We start from the raw sequence: 23,165 nt of genomic DNA, 5'->3' as shown, positions 1-23,165 counted from the left end.
TTAATTAAAAAAATGTGTGTGTGTATATATATAAATATATATACACATATATATAATATATATACATACACACACACACACTGTATAAAGGCTGAGGGTGTCAACTCTAAAGTAATTTTGATATTTTATCTTTTGAAAATCTGACATTAACCCATTTCTATAATTTTATTCATTACTGAGAAAAAATATCTAATACTAAACAACATCAGAGATTTTATTTAATCTTTTGATAATAATACTCATTATAGTTTATGCTGCTGTTTTCTCATTAAAAAATTATGTCACTTCCTGGAGGATGACATCATTAAAGAAGTGGCTTTTGTTAGTGAAAGGGACATTATGAATGGAAAGTGATATTGAGGACAGAGGATAGACCAATGAAATTACCAATTAAAACAATATTTCCTTGGTTAAAAAAAAATTAAGGAATAGTTTTGTATGTTAGAAGTCAGTACGGGAAAATTATTAAAAACAACAAAATCCACTTATAGCAAATAGTTCACAAAAATCTAAATGATTCATTCACGAATCGAACTGTTTGATTCTCAAGTTCAACTCACTGATTCAATGATCCTGTCTGATTATCTGAAGAACAACGACTTAAATTTAGTCTGCTTGCCTCAAAAGAGATAATACATGACTTCAGAATATTTGGAAATAAAGCACATAAGTTGTACAAACTGCTTGTACGGTGCTTTTGCATTTATTTTGAAGCTTGAAAGCTCTAGTCCCCATATAATGCAAGCAAAAGGAAATAAGTGACAGTATATTATTAAAAAAATATTAATGGAACGACACTGGGGTGGGTATATGATGAACTTTTGCATTTGTAGATGAACTAATCCTTTAAAGTTAAAACAATTCTGATTCTGAAACAAAATAAGAACGATTCTAGAAGCTTCTTGCATGTTTAACCCTTATGTTGTGGGTAAGTTTGCCCCGTATCAATTTTGAGTTGTGGGAAATACTGGTTAACCAATGAGATTTGTCCTCAATTTCTCATTTAGTGTTATGAACATGCCTGCATTTTCAAAACATATACTGTATGTGTGTGTATTTATATATAAGCTACATACTAAATAAATACAGTACACACACATATATTTCGTAAACAAAAACATTTATTTGGGATGCGATTAATCGCGATTAATCGTTTGAAAGCACTAATTAAATGTTTTTATAATGTTAAACAAAGTTACAATACTGTTTATAATATATTATTTATGATTTATTAAAATAGTTACATACAGTTTGAAAAACTGTTTTCATGTTTACTTTTTTGTAATCTAACAAGTATTAATTTTAAAGGTTTACTATTTTTACCTGATGTTTTTCATATTTTTATTTCCTATTTTTGTCGAACTGCCTTTAATTCAATAAAAACCGTACCCATAACTCTAATAACAAGGTACTTTGGTCTGAACTAAGATTACCACGGTAAACCACTGTAAAGTTGTTCTAGTCAACCGGACAGTGTCCCGGGGTTGCTTAGCAACAGAACCGCTGGAACAGAGAATCAGCGTTAACCGGATTGTGACGGTATTTCATACCTGCTCCTCCTCGGCGCTCAGGCGGCTGGCCATCCTCTGCTCTCCCGCTGGAGGATCTTATTAAAGCTCACACAGCTGTTTAGATCGGACTGTAGAGATCAGACCGGGCTTTTTAGGCCCGTTAGCAGCGATCAGGCTAACAGCAGCAGCAGCGCGAGACTCGCGCCGTTTTCCGCTCGAGAGGTCCGCCACTTCAGCACGGCGCGTTCATGATCCGGTCCCGATTCGGTTGGATCCACATTTATATATATATAAATTTTTTTTTTTTACACACATACACTAATGGTGCTCCAGCGGAGCTTCGGTCCGCTCGCCTGTGTGACGAAGGGAGAAATTCATCACGGTGCTCCGTCGAAACTCGTCGAAGGCCGGTTCGTTTGTTTGAAGGTATGATATTATATTAAACGATCGGCTCCGCGTCATCCGGGAGCTTTTAGACGCTTTAACGCGAGAGGGCGAGTGAAGATCAGACGCTCCTGAAAAGCAGCAGCAGTGAAAGATGAAAGATGACGCTTCCTCTGCTGGCCACAATGGAGAACTGCAAACTGAACGACGCTCCTCCTCTCCATTCATAAAAACCTAGAGGAGTCCGAGTCATTGGAGCGAATCGGTTCGTTCGGACGGCTCCTTTCAGTGAACTTGTTCAAAAACGGATTCTTTTTTTGTATTTTTTTTAAATTTATGTTTTAAGTATTTAGAGGAGTTCCTGTACGTGTTATTTGTCTAGTGAAATACATATTTAGTTTTACATTTACATTTAGTCATTTAACAGACGCTTTTATCCAAAGCGACTTACAAATGATGACAATAGAAGCAATCAAAACCAACAAAAGAGCAATAATATGCAAGTGCTATGACAAGCACTTGCATATTATTGCATATCATATCATATAACTTGATATGATTTGATATGTTTCCAAATCATGATGATTTCAAATATTTAAGAATGATTCATTTGCGAATCGGACTTCGTTCACACACACACACACACACACACACACACACACACACGTACGTTTGTTTCTGTGAATTGTGGGGACTTTCCATAGACTTCTATTACTTTTATACTGACCAAATTATATTTTCTATCCCCTAACCCTAAACCTACCCCTTACAGAAAACCTGTTTGCATTGTTACACTTTCAGGTAAACATCATTTACTATCTTTAATGATTTGTTCCCCTCCACAATGTCAAAAATTTCAGGTTTTACTATCCTTGTATGTACAATGTAATGTAGCATAAACAAGTACACACACACACACACACTTATTTAGTTATGTAAATGATGACATATTCTAATGTTTTCATAACTAACTAAAAGTAAGTTTTCTAAGTTAAAACCCCTTAACTGTCACCGTCCCACCTGTGGGATGCTTGGTTGGCGCTCTTTTTTTGTTGTCCTTTTTCTCTATCAAATATTTTAAAGATTTAAAAATATATTTAGATTTACATAAACCCCCCATTCTATTTTTGTACTTATAGAACAACAGTTCAAAATAAGATATATATTTAGAATAAAATATTTAACTACATTGTTGTTTAGTAAAATGTGCATATATACATAGATATATTAGGGACCTGCAAAATATAAAACATTTAGCTTATTTTTTAGGTCAATTTTGTTCTTAAACTACAGCTAAATATAGATCACAGCAATATTAATGTCAGTATTTTTAACTGAAAGTTTCCATTCTGTACAGATATCATTCTGGGTGCAAGGGTGTAAACTTTTTACTGTTTAAACCTGACGCAAGAAAATCTGCCAAGAAGCTGAGCTGATAAAACAACAAAGAGCTTCCAGTGGGCGGCTTTCCACTGGGCTAGAATGACTGACAGGAGAGCATGCATGACATCATGCTGGAAAAATGCACACAAGTGCTTTCACTTTCAGAGAGGAAATTCACACTCACAGTGAGCCCCAAACTAAACTATACACACAAAAACATCTTGAAGTCAGGCAAAACAGGATTTGAGAAGCTGCAAATCATACACGTCTCAAAAACTAGAGAGCATTTTTGGCACAATTTATGTTTTGAGTAGGCCTAGGCTGTTGACGTACTTTATTGATTGACAGGTCTTACTCAATGTCGGTCATGAGTGATCCGGGAAGTCTGATCTGGGCTGACAGGTGCTGCCAGTTCCTGGAAAGCAGCTACTGAGTGACTAATAACCAAACTCTCCGATTACACGATTATGGTTTTCTGCTGAACTAAGTGACCTAGTGGTTTCAAATCAACGAAAGCAGCCTCACTATAACCGCCTGCACATCTGTGTTTGAGGTGTTTGACATTCAACCAGAAGAGATTTTGATGATGCCAGCCTTTCCTTGGCAAAGCTAAAAACTCAGTGCTGTTACAATGTTGCTGAGACATTTAGTAGTTAAAAAAACCCTCGTTATTGTTTTATACATGTCTGTCTGTATATATCAAACAATATTTTATCTATTAAATATATTATCACTTATATAACTAATTATATTATTATTTTCTAATAATTGTATAATATATACTATACTGTTCAGACGCTTGTGGTCGGAATGATTTTTTAAAGTTTTTGAAAGAAGTCTCTTATGCTCACCAAGACTTCATTTATTCGATCAAAAACACAGTAAAAACAGTAATATTTTGAAATATTATTATAATTTTAAAGAACTGTTTTTATTTGAATATACTTTAAAATGTAATTTATTCCTGTGATATAAAGCTGAATTTTCAGCATCAATATTCCAGTCTTCAGTGTCACACGATTCTTCAGAAATCATTCTGATTTGCTGCTCAACAAACATTTCTTATTATCAAAGTCAAAACAGCTGTTGCTTAATATTTTGTGGAAACCGATACTTTTTTAAATGATTCTTTGATGAATGGAAAGTTCAAAAAGACATTTAAACATTTGTGACAGTCACTTTTGATCAATTTAATGTATCCTTGCTAAATAAAACATTAAAAATAAAAATCATAAAAAAAAACTTTAATTTCTTAAAATAAATTAATAATAATAATAATAAAATGTACTGACCCCAAACTTTCGTCAATGTGGGTTTAGAAGCAAGAAAATTTCAGACATTCAAAAATATTTTAAACAAAGGGATAAACAAAACAGACAGTAAAACTTTATTGAAGTCATAACACAAATTTAAAAAACTATCCATAGGCTTCTTCACCAGCTGAATCTTAATGATCTCATCTTCTACAGAAAAGATCGAATTAAAAAGCTATATATAAAATCCAATGAAGAGGCGTGACTAAACAGAGTATGTGAATACAGCAGAGCATGAGGGTCTACTATCATTAAACCTATATGTTTCCTAAAATAATATCTGCACAAAAGCAGAATAGTTTCATTTTTGCGATTACGGTTGCAGAAATAGTTCCATCGGAGTTACCTAGAACTGAATTGCAATTTTAAATATAGCAATTAAAAACTCATTGACATCAGCGTTCTCCTGAAATGTGATCATCTTCGTGGTCATGCAGAGACTTGAGAAAAGTGCTCTCTAAAACGGTTCATGCAGAAGTCCTCAGACGTCCATGCTCTCTTTCTGAACACTGTGAGACTTCTCCAGCTGTGTCTCTGGCGTGGACAGGTGTTCCAGTTCATATCGGCCGTTTTGGTCGGCCGGACGAACTTCTGTAGAGGTTTTCTTGTGCTCCAGGATCTGCTGAAGCTGATGGCTGGCATAATCAGGCTTGATGGTGAGGGGACACTGTGGCACCTCGATGCCCAAGATATCTACCACCATATAGGGTCTGAGCCAGCCGACCAACGGCGTGCTGCCAGGGGTGTAGTGGGTCTCCTTGTGGTAGAAAAGAAGCCCGTCCACCTAGAAGAGAGGAACACAGTGTGAGTTCATCTACTGTATGCCAGGACTCAACAGTACGAGAGTCTCACTCGCATATGCAACCAAAAACAGATGTGCGAACTATAAAATGTATTTAGGAGCATGTGTGTAAATTAAAAAAGTCCCTAAAAGTCTAAAATATAAAGTTTCTGCAGCTTTAAATAGGAAAAAAAGTAATACCATAATTATTTAGTGCTGTCAAACAATTAATCGCAATTAATCGCATCCAAAATAAAAGTTTTTGTTTACATAATATGTGTGTGCACTGTGTATATTTGTTATGTATAGATAAATACACACACATGCATGTGTATATTTAAGAAAAATATGTTGTCTCATGCTCACAAAGGCTAAATTTATTTGATCAAAAATACAGTAAAAATGTAATGTTTTTACAGTTTAAATAATTTTGTATTTTAAAATGTAATTTATTCCTGTGACGCAAAGCTGAATTTTTAGCATCATTACTCCCGTCTTCAGTGTCACATGATCCTTCAGAGAAATCATTCTAATATGCAGATTTGCGGTTCTAGAAACATTTCTGATTATTATCAGTGTTGAAAATGGTTGTGCTAATCAATATATTTATGGAAAACTGTGAAACGTTTAATTCAGGAAAGAACAGCATTTATTTGAAATTTAATCTTTTAACATTATAAATTATTTTACTGTGATCAATTTAATGCATCCTTTCGGAATAAAAGTATTAATTATTTAAAAACAAAATTCCTAAACCCAAACTTTTGAACATTAGTGCATGTCTGATCTCAAGATGTTCATGATGGATGGAAAAAGATCCAAACCTTGGAGGCGACAACGAGGGAACGCTTTCCAACTGGACAAACCACCATCAGCCAATCAGAGCTCAGATCTGCAGGGACGTCCACCAACCACTCTGACAGCATCAGCTGGAGAACAGAAATATAACAGAAACATAAAATGTACAACTTTTCTTTTAAAAGACTTAATTATGTTCACAGACAGCATTATAATGCATCACTTTTGTAGTATTTTTATTATAAAATATTTACATAAGTAATTTATACTCATACAAGTTATTAATAGTATCTTAATGACTCAGCATCAGTGTGGAAAAGTCTGAAAGAAATCACCAATTACAAGATGATTTTCTCAATATTTAGATTTTTTTGCACCGTCAGATTCCAGATTTTCAAATAGTTGTATCTCGGCCAAATATTGTCCTATCCTAACAAACCAAGGTTTCAGATGATGTATAAATCTCAATTTCGAAAAATTGACCCTTATGACTGGTTTTGTGGTCCAGGGTCACATATTATTACGTAAGAAGCACTTAGAATTTGTTAAAAGGCATTTTTTAGCTACTGTAACTTTAAAAATCTTTTTTTAAACAACTATATCTGTCTATGTGTCTTTAAGCACCTGGTTGGCATAATGCTTCGGTAGCTTTTTCTTCTGCTCGATCTCCATCCCTTCTTCATCAGCGCTGTTCTCCAGCTGCGGCGGACTCTTCTTCTCTTCATCCTCGCTGTCAGCTCCAGTCCAGTCTCCATCAGCCAGCCGTCGGGCATGATTCACGTAGTTTAGCCTCTTCCTGCCAACATAATGTATTCCATCAGTGTCACTGCATCAAAGTTGAGGGTGTTGAAGGTGGCTGATAACAGCTGCTCTTGTGTTCTATGTGGTTGTGTAAGGTAAACTCACTCTTTCTGCAGCTCCAGGAACCTCCTGCGCCGTTCACTCTGCTCCAGAACGCTGTATTTGCTCTTGTACTGGGCCAGGCGTGGATGGGGAGCAGAAGTGCTGTTTGGTTCTCTGGATACAGCGAAGCTGGAGGAGAGAGCCTGGGTCAGAGCCTCCATGATGGACCTGTGACAACATACAGGAGTTTAAATCATTTATATGCCATGATAAGTGCATTTAAGTGTATGTAGACCACTAAGATATTTCAAAAGCAAACAGAACTCATTTAAATCTCATATGGACAAACACGAAACAAACACCACGTACAGATAAACAGACTGAAGGCAGAGAGAGACAGCAAACACGTGATCACAATCCCATCAGAGTTGCTCTTAAAATCCTTTACTCATGATTTAAAAGAGTAGGCCTAACACAAACGGAAATGGAAAAGCAGGACAGCGAAAAACACAAACACCTACTTCTGCAGAGAAACACGTTGAAACGCAATGGCGCGCTGACGTCATCACGCCTCGTCGCGGCCGACCAAAATTAATCGCCGAGTTTCACCGATTGGTGAAGAATTCATCTCAAAATCATTTTACGGTGGTTAAAGCTCGTTGGATTTACTGCGACGAATCACAAATTAAAATTCTGTTAAAAATGTACATACTGTAAAAAAAATATGCTGCATTAGTTCGTCTCCTTGCAAAACCTCAGTTCTAAAGCAAAATAGAAGCGTTACAAAAAAGAGGAAATGAAATATTTAGTGAGACCAGCGGTCCAGGTGTTGCCTATAATTAGTCTAAATAATATTTGTCATATTTGAACTCTTCACCGTGTACTTTAACTGCTGTTAAGTTCTGTTATTATCTATTCAGACTGAAACCAATGGCGACATCACGTGGTATCTGTTAGTTTTCTCCGCGCTGATCAGGATGGACCAATCACAGCTGTGATCACTAAATAAGAATTATTTTGAAAATCCTTTTAAAAAGACTCCTGTGTCGGATTTCAAACTAATAATTATTTAAAATATTAATTTAAATGGTTTATACGTTCTTGTGTACAAGATTTGCCAGAGATTTGAATGTGTCTGAATGGCAGAACAGTGCAGTGTTTGTCATTCAGTGGCAATAAGTCATTGTACACTATCTAGTTGAGTTATTGTAGTAATTTGGATGCGTTTTGCGTTTATTAGAAACTGCAATGTTTAACTCTGTCAGTCAGATGCTACAGTTGTTTACTTGACCGCCGAGCGGCGCCACAGACGCGACTGTAAAGCTCGCGCTAAACTGCGCTACTCTCATTGTTCAATCCTCGCGTCATGGAAAGAGTTACTGCGTTTGTGCTCAAAGTAAAGACATAGTTTATGAAAAACTCCTCACGGGCCTGTTGAATCACACCTTGAAGGGAATACAATGAACACACAGCGATCTGAACTGGATCTGTGGATTATAAAAATGCTTTAGATGTACTTTTTGTCCTTTTGTTGGCGGAATGCAAAAGATGCGTTTATTTCCCATCCCTGTCTGGGACGAAATGTTGGGATAATGTTTTCATTTGGAATTTAGTTCAGCCGGACTTGCAAAACAGATGTTTGTGTGTGTTTTTTTTTAAATATTTTGACAGCATGCAAGATGCCTAAAACTATTATATAGTTATTATGGGACACTGAACTGAATGTGTTTGCCGGTGTCACGGTTCTGCTGGACGGGATTTGTGGATTTATCGGTTTATTTTTGTTTTTTTTGCGGCTGAAGATTCTGGTTTTGTGGAATAATGAAACGGCATAAATTAAGGGAAGTTGGAGAATAACAACCTGGCAGGGAGTTCCAACATGTAATGCTTTATTTACAAATGTAGCATATTGGGGATTGTTTCCCAGGGGGGAAAAAAAAGATTCCTGTTGTCTTCTTCATGGTCAGTAACTTTAAAAAGACTTGAAGATATTTATCGCAAAGAATATTATTTACCAACAGATGCTACAGTTGTTTACTTGACCGCCGAGCGGCGCCACAGACGCGACTGTAAAGCTCGCGCTAAACTGCGCTACTCTCATTGTTCAATCCTCGCGTCATGGAAAGAGTTACTGCGTTTGTGCTCAAAGTAAAGACATAGTTTATGAAAAACTCCTCACGGGCCTGTTGAATCACACCTTGAAGGGAATACAATGAACACACAGCGATCTGAACTGGATCTGTGGATTATAAAAATGCTTTAGATGTACTTTTTGTCCTTTTGTTGGCGGAATGCAAAAGATGCGTTTATTTCCCATCCCTGTCTGGGACGAAATGTTGGGATAATGTTTTCATTTGGAATTTAGTTCAGCCGGACTTGCAAAACAGATGTTTGTGTGTGTTTTTTTTTAAATATTTTGACAGCATGCAAGATGCCTAAAACTATTATATAGTTATTATGGGACACTGAACTGAATGTGTTTGCCGGTGTCACGGTTCTGCTGGACGGGATTTGTGGATTTATCGGTTTATTTTTGTTTTTTTTGCGGCTGAAGATTCTGGTTTTGTGGAATAATGAAACGGCATAAATTAAGGGAAGTTGGAGAATAACAACCTGGCAGGGAGTTCCAACATGTAATGCTTTATTTACAAATGTAGCATATTGGAGATTGTTTCCCAGGGGGGGAAAAAAGATTCCTGTTGTCTTCTTCATGGTCAGTAACTTTAAAAAGACTTGAAGATATTTATCGTAAAGAATATTATTTACCAACAGCCTCAAAACTGCTAGTTTTGTTAAAGTATTATGAATATATTAACAAGTACTGATGTACTATATAACCAAACTTTTAAGTTATCAAATAGCCCTGTTTTTGTTAGATTTGATCTGTGCAGTCTGATATGAGGTAAGGAACTTTTGTTGTGGCCCACTTTTGCGCATCTGGCTTGCAAAGTTACAAAAATGTCCTTGAGAGCCAAAGCCCTCTACACTTTCCAAAGTGAGAACAAGGAGGCGATCAGCATTCAGGAGAATGAGGAGCTGGTGATTTTCGACGAGAACTCTGTAGACGGCTGGCTACAAGGAGAGAACAGCCGAGGAGAGCGAGGCCTGTTCCCCGCCTCGTACGTTCACATCATCCGGAACAGATCCGGGTCCAACCTGACGGATCATTCCCTCAGCTCACCTGGAAGCTCTCCTGGTAAGGATATATCGTACATCCATACGCCTTCCACGACCCTGCCGAGCGACGACGATGACGACTGGGACGACTGGGATGAAACCTCGACGGTGGTCGAGGATGAAGATCCTCGGAGGGGTGTTGGCGCCAATGGACATTCCCAAAGTCCGTATTCCAACCCCAACGTCCACTACCGGCCCAAGCCGCATATGGAGCGCCAGGACAGCATGTCCAGCAATAGAAAGGGCAGCATGGTGGGCAGGAACTTGAACCGATTCTCCAACTTTGTGCGCTCAGGTGTGGAGGCCTTCATACTTGGCGACGTTCCAATGATGGCCAAGATCGCAGAGTCTTACTCTATCGAAATGGGCCCCCGGGGGCCTCAGTGGAAGGAGAACCCTCAGCCCTTCACCTGTTCCATTGAAGACCCCACCAAACAGACGAAGTTCAAAGGCATTAAGACGTACATTTCGTATCGTGTCACCCCCAGTCACACTGGCAGGCCGGTGTATCGCCGCTACAAGCACTTTGACTGGCTCTACAACAGACTACTACACAAATTCACGGTAATTTCCGTGCCGCACCTTCCCGAGAAACAAGCCACGGGACGATTCGAGGAAGACTTTATTGAGAAAAGGAAGAGGAGGCTTATTTTATGGATGGACCACATGACCAGCCACCCTGTTTTGTCTCAGTACGAGGGTTTCGAACACTTTCTCATGTGCGGAGACGACAAACAGTGGAAGCTCGGGAAGAGGCGAGCGGAAAAGGAAGAGCTGGTCGGGGCTCATTTCATGCTCACCTTCCAGATTCCCAACGAGCACCAGGACCTTCAAGACGTGGAGGAGCGCATTGACTCCTTCAAGGTGTTCGCCAAAAAAATGGACGACAGCGTGATGCAGCTGACGCACGTCGCATCGGAACTGGTTCGCAAACACCTCGGAGGCTTCCGGAAGGAGTTCCAGAGGCTGGGAAACGCCTTCCAGTCCATCAGCCAGTCGTTCCTGCTGGACCCTCCGTACAGCTCGGATGCTCTGAACAACGCCATATCGCACACAGGCCGCACCTACGAGAACATCGGGGAGATGTTCGCTGAGCAGCCCAAATACGACCTGTTTCACATGCTGGATAAACTGTCGCTGTACCAGGGCCTGCTGTCCAACTTTCCAGACATCATCCACCTGCAGAAAGGTAAAGTGCAAAGTGGTAAACTTAGTTTTGTTTAAAGGGAGAGTTCACTCAGAACTGCCTTTTAAAAAAAATTCTAAATAGGTATTTTGAAAAATGTGTCCATTTTGTTTTTGGCCATACAATGAAAGTAAATGGGGTCCAATGCAGAGTTATTTTTGTTAACTAAAACTAAAAGCATGGAAATACTTTTTTGTTGCTTGAAATAAAAGTAAACACTAACTGAAAAAACTTAAACTTGTTTTATTTCAGCTTTTATTTCTGATTTTTGTTTAGTTTAACTTGAAGTAAAAGTAAAATAAAGAATGAAGTCAATTTATTTATAAATTGAAAGTAATTTAAAATAAAGTAAAACTAAAACTGAAATAAAAATAAAAAATATGTAGACATTTAAAAAATTGACAAATTAAAAAAATAAAAACGATATAATTAATGATATAAAATTTATTATAAGTTATATATTTTTTTATTTAAAATTAACTAAAAATAAAAACTATTTCAAAATATTGATACAAATTATAATAGTATATCAGTGATTGTAAAATAACACTGGTCCAATGTTTTTTGGTTTTTGATCACTGAAAATATATACAAATTAATAATTTACTCTTGGAGCCATATTGAAATTCCAATATCTCTGGAACCGAACCATACAGGGCCTTAAAAATGAAGATGCCAAAAGGAAAGTTTGTTAAGACCCAATATCTAAAAGGGCATTAAGATATCTTTAATACTTGTTGAGTTACAGGCATGCAAACTTTGGAGAAAAAACTTGAAAAGTGCTGTTTTCTATCTCTGGAACCGAACCATATAGGGCCTTAAAAATGAAGATGCCAAAAGGAAAGTTTGTTAAGACCCAATATCTAAAAGGGCATTAAGATATCTTTAATACTTGTTGAGTTACAGGCATGCAAACTTTGGAGAAAAAACTTGAAAAGTGCTGTTTTCCCATTTTTGAATGGTCCCCATTGGCACATAATGCAACAAAGATTGCTAAAGTGAACAGATTTTACTAACAGACCTACTAGTCTCTGTGTAAAAATAACATTGTGATGCTGCCATCTTCCTGAAGTCATTTTTACCCCCTTGTAATTTGGCTCTGAATCTCAGGTGAAAATTGCCGTTTTGACCCCCCTCTACAAAATAGTGGATTACTCAGTAAATATTCATCCATGCCATTTAATATTTTTGCTATAAATATCACAATACATGTCTGTCCTTCTTCAGAAAAACTGAACTATCCATTTGGGTGAACTATCCATTTAAGTAGGCCAACTCATTTCTTTTCCTTTTTTTTTTTTTTTAAAGGGGTCCTATTATGCTCTTTTACAAAGTATTGATTATGTTTTGGGGGTGTACTAGAACATGCTCTCATGCTTGGTGGTTCGAAAAACGCATTATTTTTCACATAATTTACATTATTACAATACCTTTCTCCCCAGCCTGGCACAAACGGCTCGATTAGTTCCGGCTTTGATGAAGGTCCACCTTCCGAAAAACAAAATGTGTTGTGATTGGTTAGCTGTTCCCTCATGTTGTGGAAGCTGTCCTCAGTAAAATGCGCAGCACACAATAGCAAATTGGGGTTATAATGCTCAGAAACAGAGTTAAAAAAGAAATTGCAACCACTGTTTCCTGACATCATTGGATTTTTAAAAAACGAAATATCTCCCTTTGGAGTGGCCTTTGAGATTTGCAACTTTCTAGATCGTTTTTATGCCCAAACATACACACTACACACTGACTAAAATTTAAAAAGTGAAAAAGCATAATAGGACCCCTTTAAAGAGATTTATTGATAAATGGGTCAAACTTGTATTTAACTCATGGGTGTTGAAATTCAGCTTTCATTATTCTTTGTGTCGCCACAGACGTTTCAAATTGTTTCTAAACCCCTTTTAGATGTTCTGCTTGCTAGTGACTTGCTCAAATGTGGGGCACACAGCTGGAGTGACCCAGTGACATCATGCCTGTAGGCAGCCAATCAGACGTGTTGTTATTTATGAGCAGGTTGGCCTCACATCATGGACTGGAGTGATTTTTGCTGCTGATGATGTCAGATAACTCCCAAAGGTGACTTGCAGAGACTTTGTAAAGCTGAAATGGCAGTTAAGAAAGAGAAATTCCTGGCTGTGCTCCTGACAGGAAGCATCCTCTTCATTCTCAGTCTAAATCACAGGAAGTTAGGGAAATAGTGTGATTAATCAGTGCACTCAAGTCCAAGACATTAAAGCTCAATCAGTTTGTGGCTTAGACAAACTTTCATTAGGATCCTTTCGTGGAATGTCATAGTGATGTTAGGAATTTCTCTCTCATGAGAGCTCAGACTTAACATATATCCTGACATTTAGTAAGTATTTACACTACCAGATAAAATTTTGTACACACTTGACTGAGTTTATGTTTGTCACAATATTAAAACATTTTGAATTAAAGGCTAATGCATAACTTAGTTTGGCAGACAAATCTGAATTTGCTTATGCATGATAAAAACAGATAGGTGTAACAAATACATATTACTATATTATATTATTTTTAATGTTAATTTGTGGTCATAAACATAAATAAATATATGGTGTGTGTGCATACAAATGAAATAAAATGTTAAATGATAAACTTGTTTTATTTTAGCTAGTTACCAAGGTTTGAAGTACTAAACTAAAGTAAAACTAATAGAAAAAATAAAACAAAAACAACTACAAAATTACTAAAACGTTTAACTAAAAAATAAAATGAAAATGGAAAATACAAAAATAAATAGTAATTCAAATAATTGTCTGTCTATCTATCTGTCTGTCTGTCTGATAGATAGATAGATAGATAGATAGATAGATAGTATTATATAATAGTACAGTACTCATAATAAAGAATGAGTTTGAGAGAGAATTCTAAAAAAAATATATATTTTTTTTTTAATTATTTGTGGTTTTTATTATTATTACTTTAATGTATATTTAGGACATGCATATATACATAAATAGTCGTACACTCTTAAGAAAAATTGTTCTAAACAGTACCAGAAAAGGGTTCTTCGGCTTGTAACAATAGCAGAACCCTTTTTAGTGCTAAATAGAACCTTTTTTATAGGGTTCCATATAGAACCATGCTTTGAAAATGCTATATAGGACCTTATTGGTGTTATAAATAACCTTTTTAATGATAGTTTTTCATTAATATTAGTATGTTAATATCATTAATATTAGTATTATTTGTATATATTATTTTTTTTTATACTGTTTTTACCCCTCGTAATATTTTTTGTGACTGGGTATGTTTATACATAAACTCAAGTAATAATTAAAAAAATCTAACAATATGAATTTAAAATTCATCTTTTACCTACTTAATGGAGAAGAGGAGAGAAGTTTCCACAGCTTAGCAGAGCTGCACACACTTATATGTGACCAAAAACTAAAAAAAGAGAGATAAGAACATGTTTGTTTGGAAGCCTGTTACATTTTTAAAGTTAAATTTGTATTTAAATTTAAGAACGAAATCATTTACCTGTTGAGAGTGTGTTGATAGTGTTGAGAGTGTGTTGATAGTCTGTGTAGTTGGATCACTGAACTCCAGAAAATCAGTATGAGGTGCTTTGTCAGTTACAGATTTGAAAAACAAAATGGCGGGAATAAAGAACCCTAAACTCTAACACAAAAAACCATTTCAGCATGAAAGGGTTCTTCAGAATACTATGGTTCTAAATAAAACCATTACTGCATGTAAAGAACTTTTAAAGAACCATCTTTTTTTAGAGTGTAGTAAAAAAAAAAAAAACACAGAAAGTGAGAGAAATAGTGTGCAACTGAATTAAAATGTAAAAACTTAAACTTATTTTATTTTAGTTAGTTGCCGAGGCTTGAAGTACTAAGCTAAATTAAAACTGAAGGAGAATTTTTTTTTTGTCAAACTTTAACTAAAAAATAAAATGAAAATGGAATTAATTTTCATTTTTATGTAGTTTTTAGTCATAAAAAATGAATAGCTATGTCCAGACATTTGCCTGGCAGTGTATATTAATGCTTTTATTAACCGATTTATATGTCTTTCATCATCATCATAAGTTCATTAATACAAAAAGTCAGGCATTTTTAATTTTGTTAAAGATAAGCAATTAACTTTTTTATCATTTAAAGTTTATGTAAGTGATTTCAGCTCCATCTCCAAAATCACATCCTCCAAAGATATGTAAGCAAAACTCAAAACGCAGGTTGATTGACATGCAGAGAGCACTTCTGATTGGCTAAAAGGCATCATAGAGATTGTGTGATTTCTCAAGACGCCTGTTTGAGTGAAATCTGTCAGGTGGTGGATCTATTTATGTGAGGTATTACAACAATGCTTACATGAGACCCTAACAACTGAGAAACTGTAATCAATGAGAGGATTTAATGTTGTTAAAACAGGTGCAGTGATGTGTTCAATGTGGTGAGGCCAGTAGATTGTTGAAGAGAACAGAAATGCGTTTCATCTTTATTACTGAGTTTGCTGAAGGTGTGATGGGTCACATGACCGAGGCACATGCCAGATCCCAGATTAACTGTAATGATTTGGAATAGATTTAATCCCATCCTTAAATCATTATTGTGCCTTTTAGGTTAGTTAACGTAGCATTATTCTTTAGAATAAGTTTGCGCTAATCAAATAACCACCCTAAGCAAACATTTGACGTGGGAGTATGTTGAAAGCAGGCCAGTATGATTTCTCCAGTTTCATGTCCACACCCTATAACGGATCTTAACATGATTACTGTTCATGTTCAGACACAATGGATCTTAGCGTACAATGGAAAATGGTGTTTTAAATAAAAAATTGTTTAAAATAATTTTAAGCTAATAGCAACTAATAATGTATACACAGCATGCCTCCTACAGTAGAAGCCGATTAGAGTTTATTATATTGAGTTTATTATACACAGAGATTTAGGAACCGTATTCTTGATAGCAACAGTCATTGATTCATTGCTGAATCAACATTGATGTTTGATTTCAGTCCAATATTTAATTTGCTTATTAATTCTGATATTGATTCACCATTAAATCAGAGTTATTTTAGCATCATTGAAATTCTAGTTAATATTTAGAATTAATATTCCATGCGATATAATTAAATCTAGCGTATGATTAAAACGATGAGTGGGCCCGGTGACGTTTTGCTTGACTCCACTCCATTAAATGGCATTCATAATGTATTTAATATATATAATGTGACATTTAAATATGTGAACATTTAGCAGGAAATCATGTGGGGTGGGATTTAATTTTATATGTCAAGATGTGATTAAATGGAAACGTTATTCTATGATATTATTTGTTCATTAATGTACTTGTATGATTTATACCGATGTCAGAAGGAAATTTCATTTTAGTGGCTAGTATAGGCCTAAACCAATAACATTTATTAAAGAAAGTAAATACAATTTGAGTTTAATAGTTTTAATGGATAAAACAGTGTTGGCTTTGTCCTCTGATTTACCTGCAGTAGGTAAAAAGCATCTTCCGTCCTGCATTTAGGGGACAGTAAAGCGACTGTAACGCCGGGATCGCGATATGTGAAAACTGAGCATCTGTTTCTCTTGTGAGCCGCACGACAGCACAGGCAGAGGTCAAAGAGAACCAATGAACAGAGGAAAAACAACACATGACCCAGGGAAATAATAACAGCCCTCTCCGAGCGCGCTCTGTACGGCGTTTGTGCGGTGTAATCAGATCCACCGTGGGATGACAGGACACTTGACCCGACGTCCAGAAGTCAGCTTGAACCCGTCCGAATTAAAGGCTACAGAAATATTTAGGTCTTCCAAAAGCAGTGGGATATGAATTTAGCTTTTAATGCATAACATATTCTGCCTTAGCAAATAGGGAGAGAATGAAAAATACGAGTGAAAACAAAAGGCGTTCCAGGCCTCGGGCTCTGCGTGTACAGTAGTGGTGAACTCTTTGGATTGTGTGGGTGTTGGTCTGATTTTATTGCCAGTAATACACACTCGCACACATACATCAGAGTTGTGCGTTTTTTGGAGTGATTCTTGTTGCTTTTAGGTCTGAAATAAAGGGGAATAACATGTCAGGGCAAGACCTTGAATTCCTCTCGGAGGTTCTCAGTGCTAACTGGCAGCAACTGAGCCGGTTTTGTACTTCACGCATGTGTCTTAAAAAATCAGGAATTGTAAGCATGTGTGAATGAACAGGAGAGATATACAGGATGGGATGGTGGATGATTGCTCCACACCTGTCCTATAATTGTATAGCAGCTAAATTTTTTACTTTTACTTACTATGTATACACTTACAAATTGTGACCCTCTCTGTGAAATCCAGGCTAAAGTCTCAAAATCTAAGGGGCCGTTTACACGACAACGTTTTCTTCCAAAAACGGGAAACTTTTTATGCGTTTTGACTGTTCGTTTACACAACAATGGCGTTTTGGGGACTGAAAATGCATATTTTTGAAAAGGGGTTTCAAAGTGCAAGTTTTTGAAAACGCCACCATTGTCGTTTCCGTGTAAACACCCAATACGGGAATCTTTGAAAACGGTGACGTCATGCGCATGTTAGGTATGTAGACATGTGCAGTACGTGTCGATTTTAAAGGCAAGCGCGAACAAACATTCACAACAATGGCGGAGTACATGGTAGTGTTATTGCTGCTCAAGAGTTTGCTAACGCTTCTTCAGCAAAGTGTGGATTTACTTCACCAATATTACAACCAACAGTGGAGACGCATCATATACATCATATAATCGTCACTTCCCTACAGGAACTGTTTACTAACAAGGTGACAGCGGCAACTACTGGCCTGGCATACGTAATACAGCGTTTTTGGCCATTTTCGCGGATATGTGTAAACGCAAATCGTTTTGAAAACATTGTCGTGTATACGTGAAACTTTTTAAAAACGCAAGGGAAAAACTTTTCCGTTTTTGACTACATCGTTGTCATGTAAACGTAGCCTAATAATGAGATAACAAGCATCAAAGTTTGATTTCAGCCATTAATTAGGGTGACCATACGTCCTCTTTTTCCCGGACATGTCCTCTTTTTGGACCTAAAAAAATGTGTCCGGCCGGGATTTCTAAATCGCCCCAAATGTCCGGGATTCGACTTTTCTACAGTCGCCATTCATTGTGTGCGTTTTTGTATTAAAGCCCTGTGAGGGACTGTTTTCTTAATCCTGCTCTCACTGAATTTCTGACCATTATCGCCCGCTCCCGTGATTTTTTTTGTGTCCAGTCCCGCCCGCTCCCGCAAACATTCTAATATTGCATATAATTTTTGCGCATCAGGGAGCCGCCATCAATATGTGGAGTATTTAAATCTCTTTTGAATGAGCGCTCGCTGTTCACTTTCAATTTCACGATCACGCACGCTCTGTATAAAGGAAGATCAGATATTTGTCAATGAGCTCAGGATCTGTTGAGCAGCAAATCCTTCAGCATGATCTTGTCAGTCATCTCTCCTCTCATCCCGTGATCAGTCAAATCTGACTCCTGCAGCTCATGTTGGATGCATGGAAGTCCACGTTTTTTTCCATGGAATTGGGCTACTTTTAAACTGTTGCCATGGGTTGATTTTCCCCCGTGGGTTTTAAAAGTTGCATAAATTACATTTGACTGAAATGCTTGTATTGAAACATTTTGCATTCTACCCAGGGCCGTCACTAGTAGAAAGATGGTGACGAATACGATTATAGGGGCCCACGGCTGTGTCGGTGTCCTTAATGTTAATCCAGGAAAATAAAAGAAAGAAAATCGCTCACTGCTCTTGACTGAATACATTTTTAGTTTTAACAAGAACTAGCCTAATCTATATTTAATTTATACAGTGAAGACTATGCAATGCTATTTTACATTTGATTATTCGGTTTCTGTACCTGAATGCTCACAAACTTGAAAAAACTAAACATTGTTTAATTTCTATCTTTGTTCTATTTATTTATTTGTGCTATTTACATGATTTCAAACAGGGTCCATGGGTACAACCTGCACTGGGGCCCCGCAAACTATTTTGTTCATAATCAGATCAGTTTTATCTGTAAAAACAGTGTACTAGATGTATAAAGCTCACTCAGGCATCCCATCAGAGTTACCACAGGTGTAGTTTGTCACATTAGAAAGTATCCAAATCTAATTTTAAAAAGCATATATCTATATTAACCTAATATGCTTCTTTCTGTAGTTTTGCTTGAAAAGTGTGGTTGTGTGATCTTTTTGGCCCACCGTTATGGTTTGTTTCTCCACTTCTGGTGTCTGAGAATTTGCTCTGGGATAAATTGAGCTGTGACTGTTTTTCCAGTCCGAAATTCCTCTGTGTTTCCACGGTGGTGCTGTTAGACACATTAAATGCAGTTCTGTGGCTTCAGGTCAGTTTTTCTTTGTGCTATTAACATTCATTTCACCTCAAACACTGAAAGAAAGATCAGATCATACACTGATCATGTTTCTGACTGAAATTAGCATCATGCTATAGCCTATGGTATATTATATTTAGGTTGTCTGTGTTGTCAGTTTTGTCTAATTTAATAAAATATAACAAATATGTTGTTGCATATCAAAAGTATGAAGAACTACAAAGATTTGAAGTAACTTGCGTAGAGAATGTTAGCTTTGCATGCTAACTGGTTAGCTTGCTTACTGGAAATACTACAGAATGTTACATTTGGCTTCATTTAAAATGTGATTATGTAATTCAAAAGACACTATTTTACTGGCTGTATGGCTGTATGGACTAAAATACCCCCAGAAAATAATTTAGTGGTCTACTGGAGTTAGGATTTGACATGTTTTCCATTAGAAAGCCTCCAGACATTCCCTCAGAGTAAACAGAAACCATATATACTAGCGTTTATATAGGAAAACAAATAAACAGACAGTCACTGACCACAGAAATGATGCACAGACAGTTTATGGATTTTCAGCTTCCTCTTTTAATGGCTCTGTTAGGACCGTAGCACACAAGCAATGTAGTTTTGCATGTTTGAAAATAAAGAACAAGAGGAATTCACTATATTCCAGTCGTTCATGGTGTATGTTAATGTTTAGCGTGTCTACAGTCCATTAGTGATCAAATCAGAGTAACCCCACTTTCAAAGTTTTGCTTGTTGAGCATTACAAAGTGAAGAAAACCAGATGTTTGCAACGACAGAAATGTGCGCATGACATTGATAATGATATGAAATGTTTCTCAAATCAGCATATTAGAATGATTGGACTTGTGATGGTGCTTGTGCAGATTGCCCAGGTTTGAATCAGGCTTGCAACATGTCCTCTTTTCATTTAAATAAACATCTTCCATTTTGATTGAAAAATGGATGATTTTATAAGAAATCTGTCATATTGAGCATATTGACTGCAGTCATGTAAACTTGTGTGTGGTTGAGTGAACAGAGAGTATGTGTGGTAGAGGTCAATGCTGGGTTGTGCCTGGTACTGCTGGACGCTTGTTCCTGTCCCTGAGAAATTCACCCTATCATTTCATTGTATCGTAGTTTAAAGGAATGCATCTTGGAAAATGTATTTTTTCTTTGCTCTTTGTAGATTTAACTTATTACAGCTCACATATACAGTGGTGTGAAAAAGTGTTGGCCCCCTTCCTGATTTCTTATTTTTTTGCATGTTTGATTGCAGTTGTTGCTGCTAAGGGTGGCCCAACCAGTTATTAGGTTTAGGGGGCAAACACTTTTTCACACAGGGCCATGTAGTTTTGGATTTTGTTTTCCCTTAATAATAAAAACCTTCATTTAAAAACTGCATGTTGTGTTCACTTGTGTTATATTCAGTATCCAGCAATTTGGCTTGTCCTAATGAACGGCAACCTGAACTACACTGGTATTCAGAGGTTAGCTAATAATAACAGAGTTTATGTACATAAAATTTGCATAGAGTAACTATGGTTAAATGTTGTATATTCATATGAGATGAAGATTTCTGTTAGTGGTCTAATAAAAAACCTGTTTTATTTCATATTGTATGTGGATTGCCATGTTAAGATCACAGTTTTATCTTGTATTTGTAGTGCATTTCTACATTCATCAGCAACTAACAGCAGTTGCTTTAGCGTGATGTTTTTTGTATGCAAAACCTCAATAAGGAAGTCCATTTCCAGCACTTTAGAAAAAAATTATTATAACAAAAAAGCTCATAAATCTGACATAAAAAGTTGAAATGATGTCATACTAATGCATAATACTATGATAAAATCTAAATTGCACAAAATGTCATAATCATGACATAGAAAGTCAGCATTTTGAGATAAAAAGTAATAATTATGAGATACATTTAAATGATAGTCATAATTATGAGATAATTCTAAATTATAAGAGTCATAATTATGAAATAATTTTTAATTATAAGATAAAAAGACATAATTATGAGATCATTCTAAATTATAAGATAAAAAGACATAATTATGAGATAAAAACATTTGATATTTTATGTCATATGACCTTTTTATCTCATAATTTGGCATTTTTCTCATAATTATGACAGTATGTCATCATTTCTACTTTTTAATTTCAATTTTAACTTTTTGTCTCAATTTCAACTTTCTGTCAAAATTTCAATTCTTTATCTCATAGTTATTATTTACCAAAGCATTTTTTCTCATGTGGTGGAAATGGGCTTACTTACTAAGTCGCAGTAATTATGAGATAAAAAGTCAAAATGTTGACATTTCATGATTATGACAGTATGTCATAATTTAGACCCTTTATCTTATAGTTATTACTTTTTAATGTCATAATTTTGACTTAGAATTTCATAATTTCAGCCTTTTAACTATAATTGTAATTTACTAAAGCATGATTTGTTTTTTTTTATGAATCAGAAATGGGCTTCCATGCCTCGGGATAAAATGCTACAAAAAGTGTAGAAATGGGCCATTTTACTCAATGGTTAGAAATTATTTCCAAAAATAAATATGTATTCAAACTTTTACCTTGTTTACGGGGCATAATATTGTCTTATTTTAGATACTCGCTGTGGGAATGCAAACAAGAGGCCTTTGCATACAGACTCTGGGCTTTCATTTGACTGTACTCGTTTGTTCTTTGTGCTGTTTTTGCAGTGGGTTTGTAATCGGTCATTCTGTGAGCTGAAAGGGAATAAAGTAACAATAAATGCCATGAATCCAATCTCAAACACAAAGAACAAGGGGCCAGACTTCCTGTGTCAGATTACAGGTGTGTCAAACACTGACCTCTGATCAGCCATTCATGCTGGGATATCTAATTCGTCATGCTGTCTGATAATCTCTGGCTTTCCGTCTGTATTCTGTGCTGCAGATGGACACAGCATGTGATGATTTAGTGGATCTGTTGGTTCACGTCTGCAGATTCACTTGCATCTCTCTGAGTCGTGTGACTCAGCGGCTCCGTCCAGTGTGTGTGAGTGTGTGTGTGAGTGGTTTGTTCTGTCACAACAGAACGTGAACACTTAGAACCGGTTAAACTGAAAATGTGAAACAAATCTGAGGCAAAAAGCACTTTCATCTGGCAAGTGAGATCAGAGATTCACTGAGCCGTGACTGTAAACATTTTTAAAAAAATCTTACTTTTTGCTTATATTAGAGTCTTGTTTGGTCTTTGCAATGTAGAGCAGGTGTTGCAGAAAGTGTGATTTAATCAGTATCTGCAATTATTTATATTTTTTACAAAATACTGTGTAAAATGTGTGTAAAATTGTGTATATTTATGTATATTTGCACTATATACAATACATTTTTGTATAATTCTATAATAATAAATACAGCATAATATATAGTACATATAATTACCTAATAAAAATTTCATTATTTC

General features: G+C 36.1%; 3 protein-coding genes across 3 annotated transcripts in view; 1 reads left to right on the top strand and 2 right to left on the bottom strand.

Annotated features, from left to right (window-relative positions):
* Window positions 1-2,118, bottom strand: part of LOC107727494 (tyrosine-protein phosphatase non-receptor type 9-like) — an 18,051-nt gene extending 15,933 nt beyond the window's left edge. Inside the window, exon 1 of the mRNA XM_016537369.1 lies at window positions 1,551-2,118. Within this exon, the coding sequence (XP_016392855.1) occupies window positions 1,551-1,583 (33 nt within the window). The 5' untranslated portion in view covers window positions 1,584-2,118. The remainder of the gene's footprint in view (window positions 1-1,550) is intronic.
* A 2,522-nt stretch (window positions 2,119-4,640) lies between these two features.
* Window positions 4,641-7,507, bottom strand: LOC107727649 (snurportin-1-like). Its single transcript, XM_016537599.1, has 6 exons — window positions 7,455-7,507; window positions 7,342-7,416; window positions 7,077-7,241; window positions 6,795-6,966; window positions 6,182-6,301; window positions 4,641-5,375 (listed from the first exon to the last, which is right to left on the bottom strand). Exons 1-6 carry the CDS (start codon window positions 7,463-7,465, stop codon window positions 5,073-5,075), a joined length of 846 nt encoding a protein of 281 aa, XP_016393085.1. The 5' UTR covers window positions 7,466-7,507; the 3' UTR covers window positions 4,641-5,072.
* A 1,630-nt stretch (window positions 7,508-9,137) lies between these two features.
* Window positions 9,138-23,165, top strand: part of snx33 (sorting nexin 33) — a 16,672-nt gene continuing 2,644 nt past the window's right edge. Inside the window, exon 1 of the mRNA XM_016537359.1 lies at window positions 9,138-11,379. Within this exon, the coding sequence (XP_016392845.1) occupies window positions 9,972-11,379 (1,408 nt within the window). The 5' untranslated portion in view covers window positions 9,138-9,971. The remainder of the gene's footprint in view (window positions 11,380-23,165) is intronic.

The sequence above is a fragment of the Sinocyclocheilus rhinocerous genome, unplaced genomic scaffold (genome assembly GCF_001515625.1).
Source record: "Sinocyclocheilus rhinocerous isolate Xijiao unplaced genomic scaffold, SAMN03320098_v1.1 scaffold1605, whole genome shotgun sequence".
Lineage (NCBI taxonomy): Eukaryota > Metazoa > Chordata > Actinopteri > Cypriniformes > Cyprinidae > Sinocyclocheilus > Sinocyclocheilus rhinocerous.
This window is presented reverse-complemented; position numbering and strand designations above follow the sequence as displayed.

Coding starts and splice junctions, on each gene's coding strand:
- LOC107727649 (XM_016537599.1), bottom strand. Junction 7,242..7,341: donor TTTGTCCATATGAGATTTAA/ATGAGTTCTGTT, acceptor ATGTTGTCACAG/GTCCATCATGGAGGCTCTGA. Junction 6,302..6,794: donor CGAAGCATTATGCCAACCAG/GTGCTTAAAGAC, acceptor TCTGTTCTCCAG/CTGATGCTGTCAGAGTGGTT.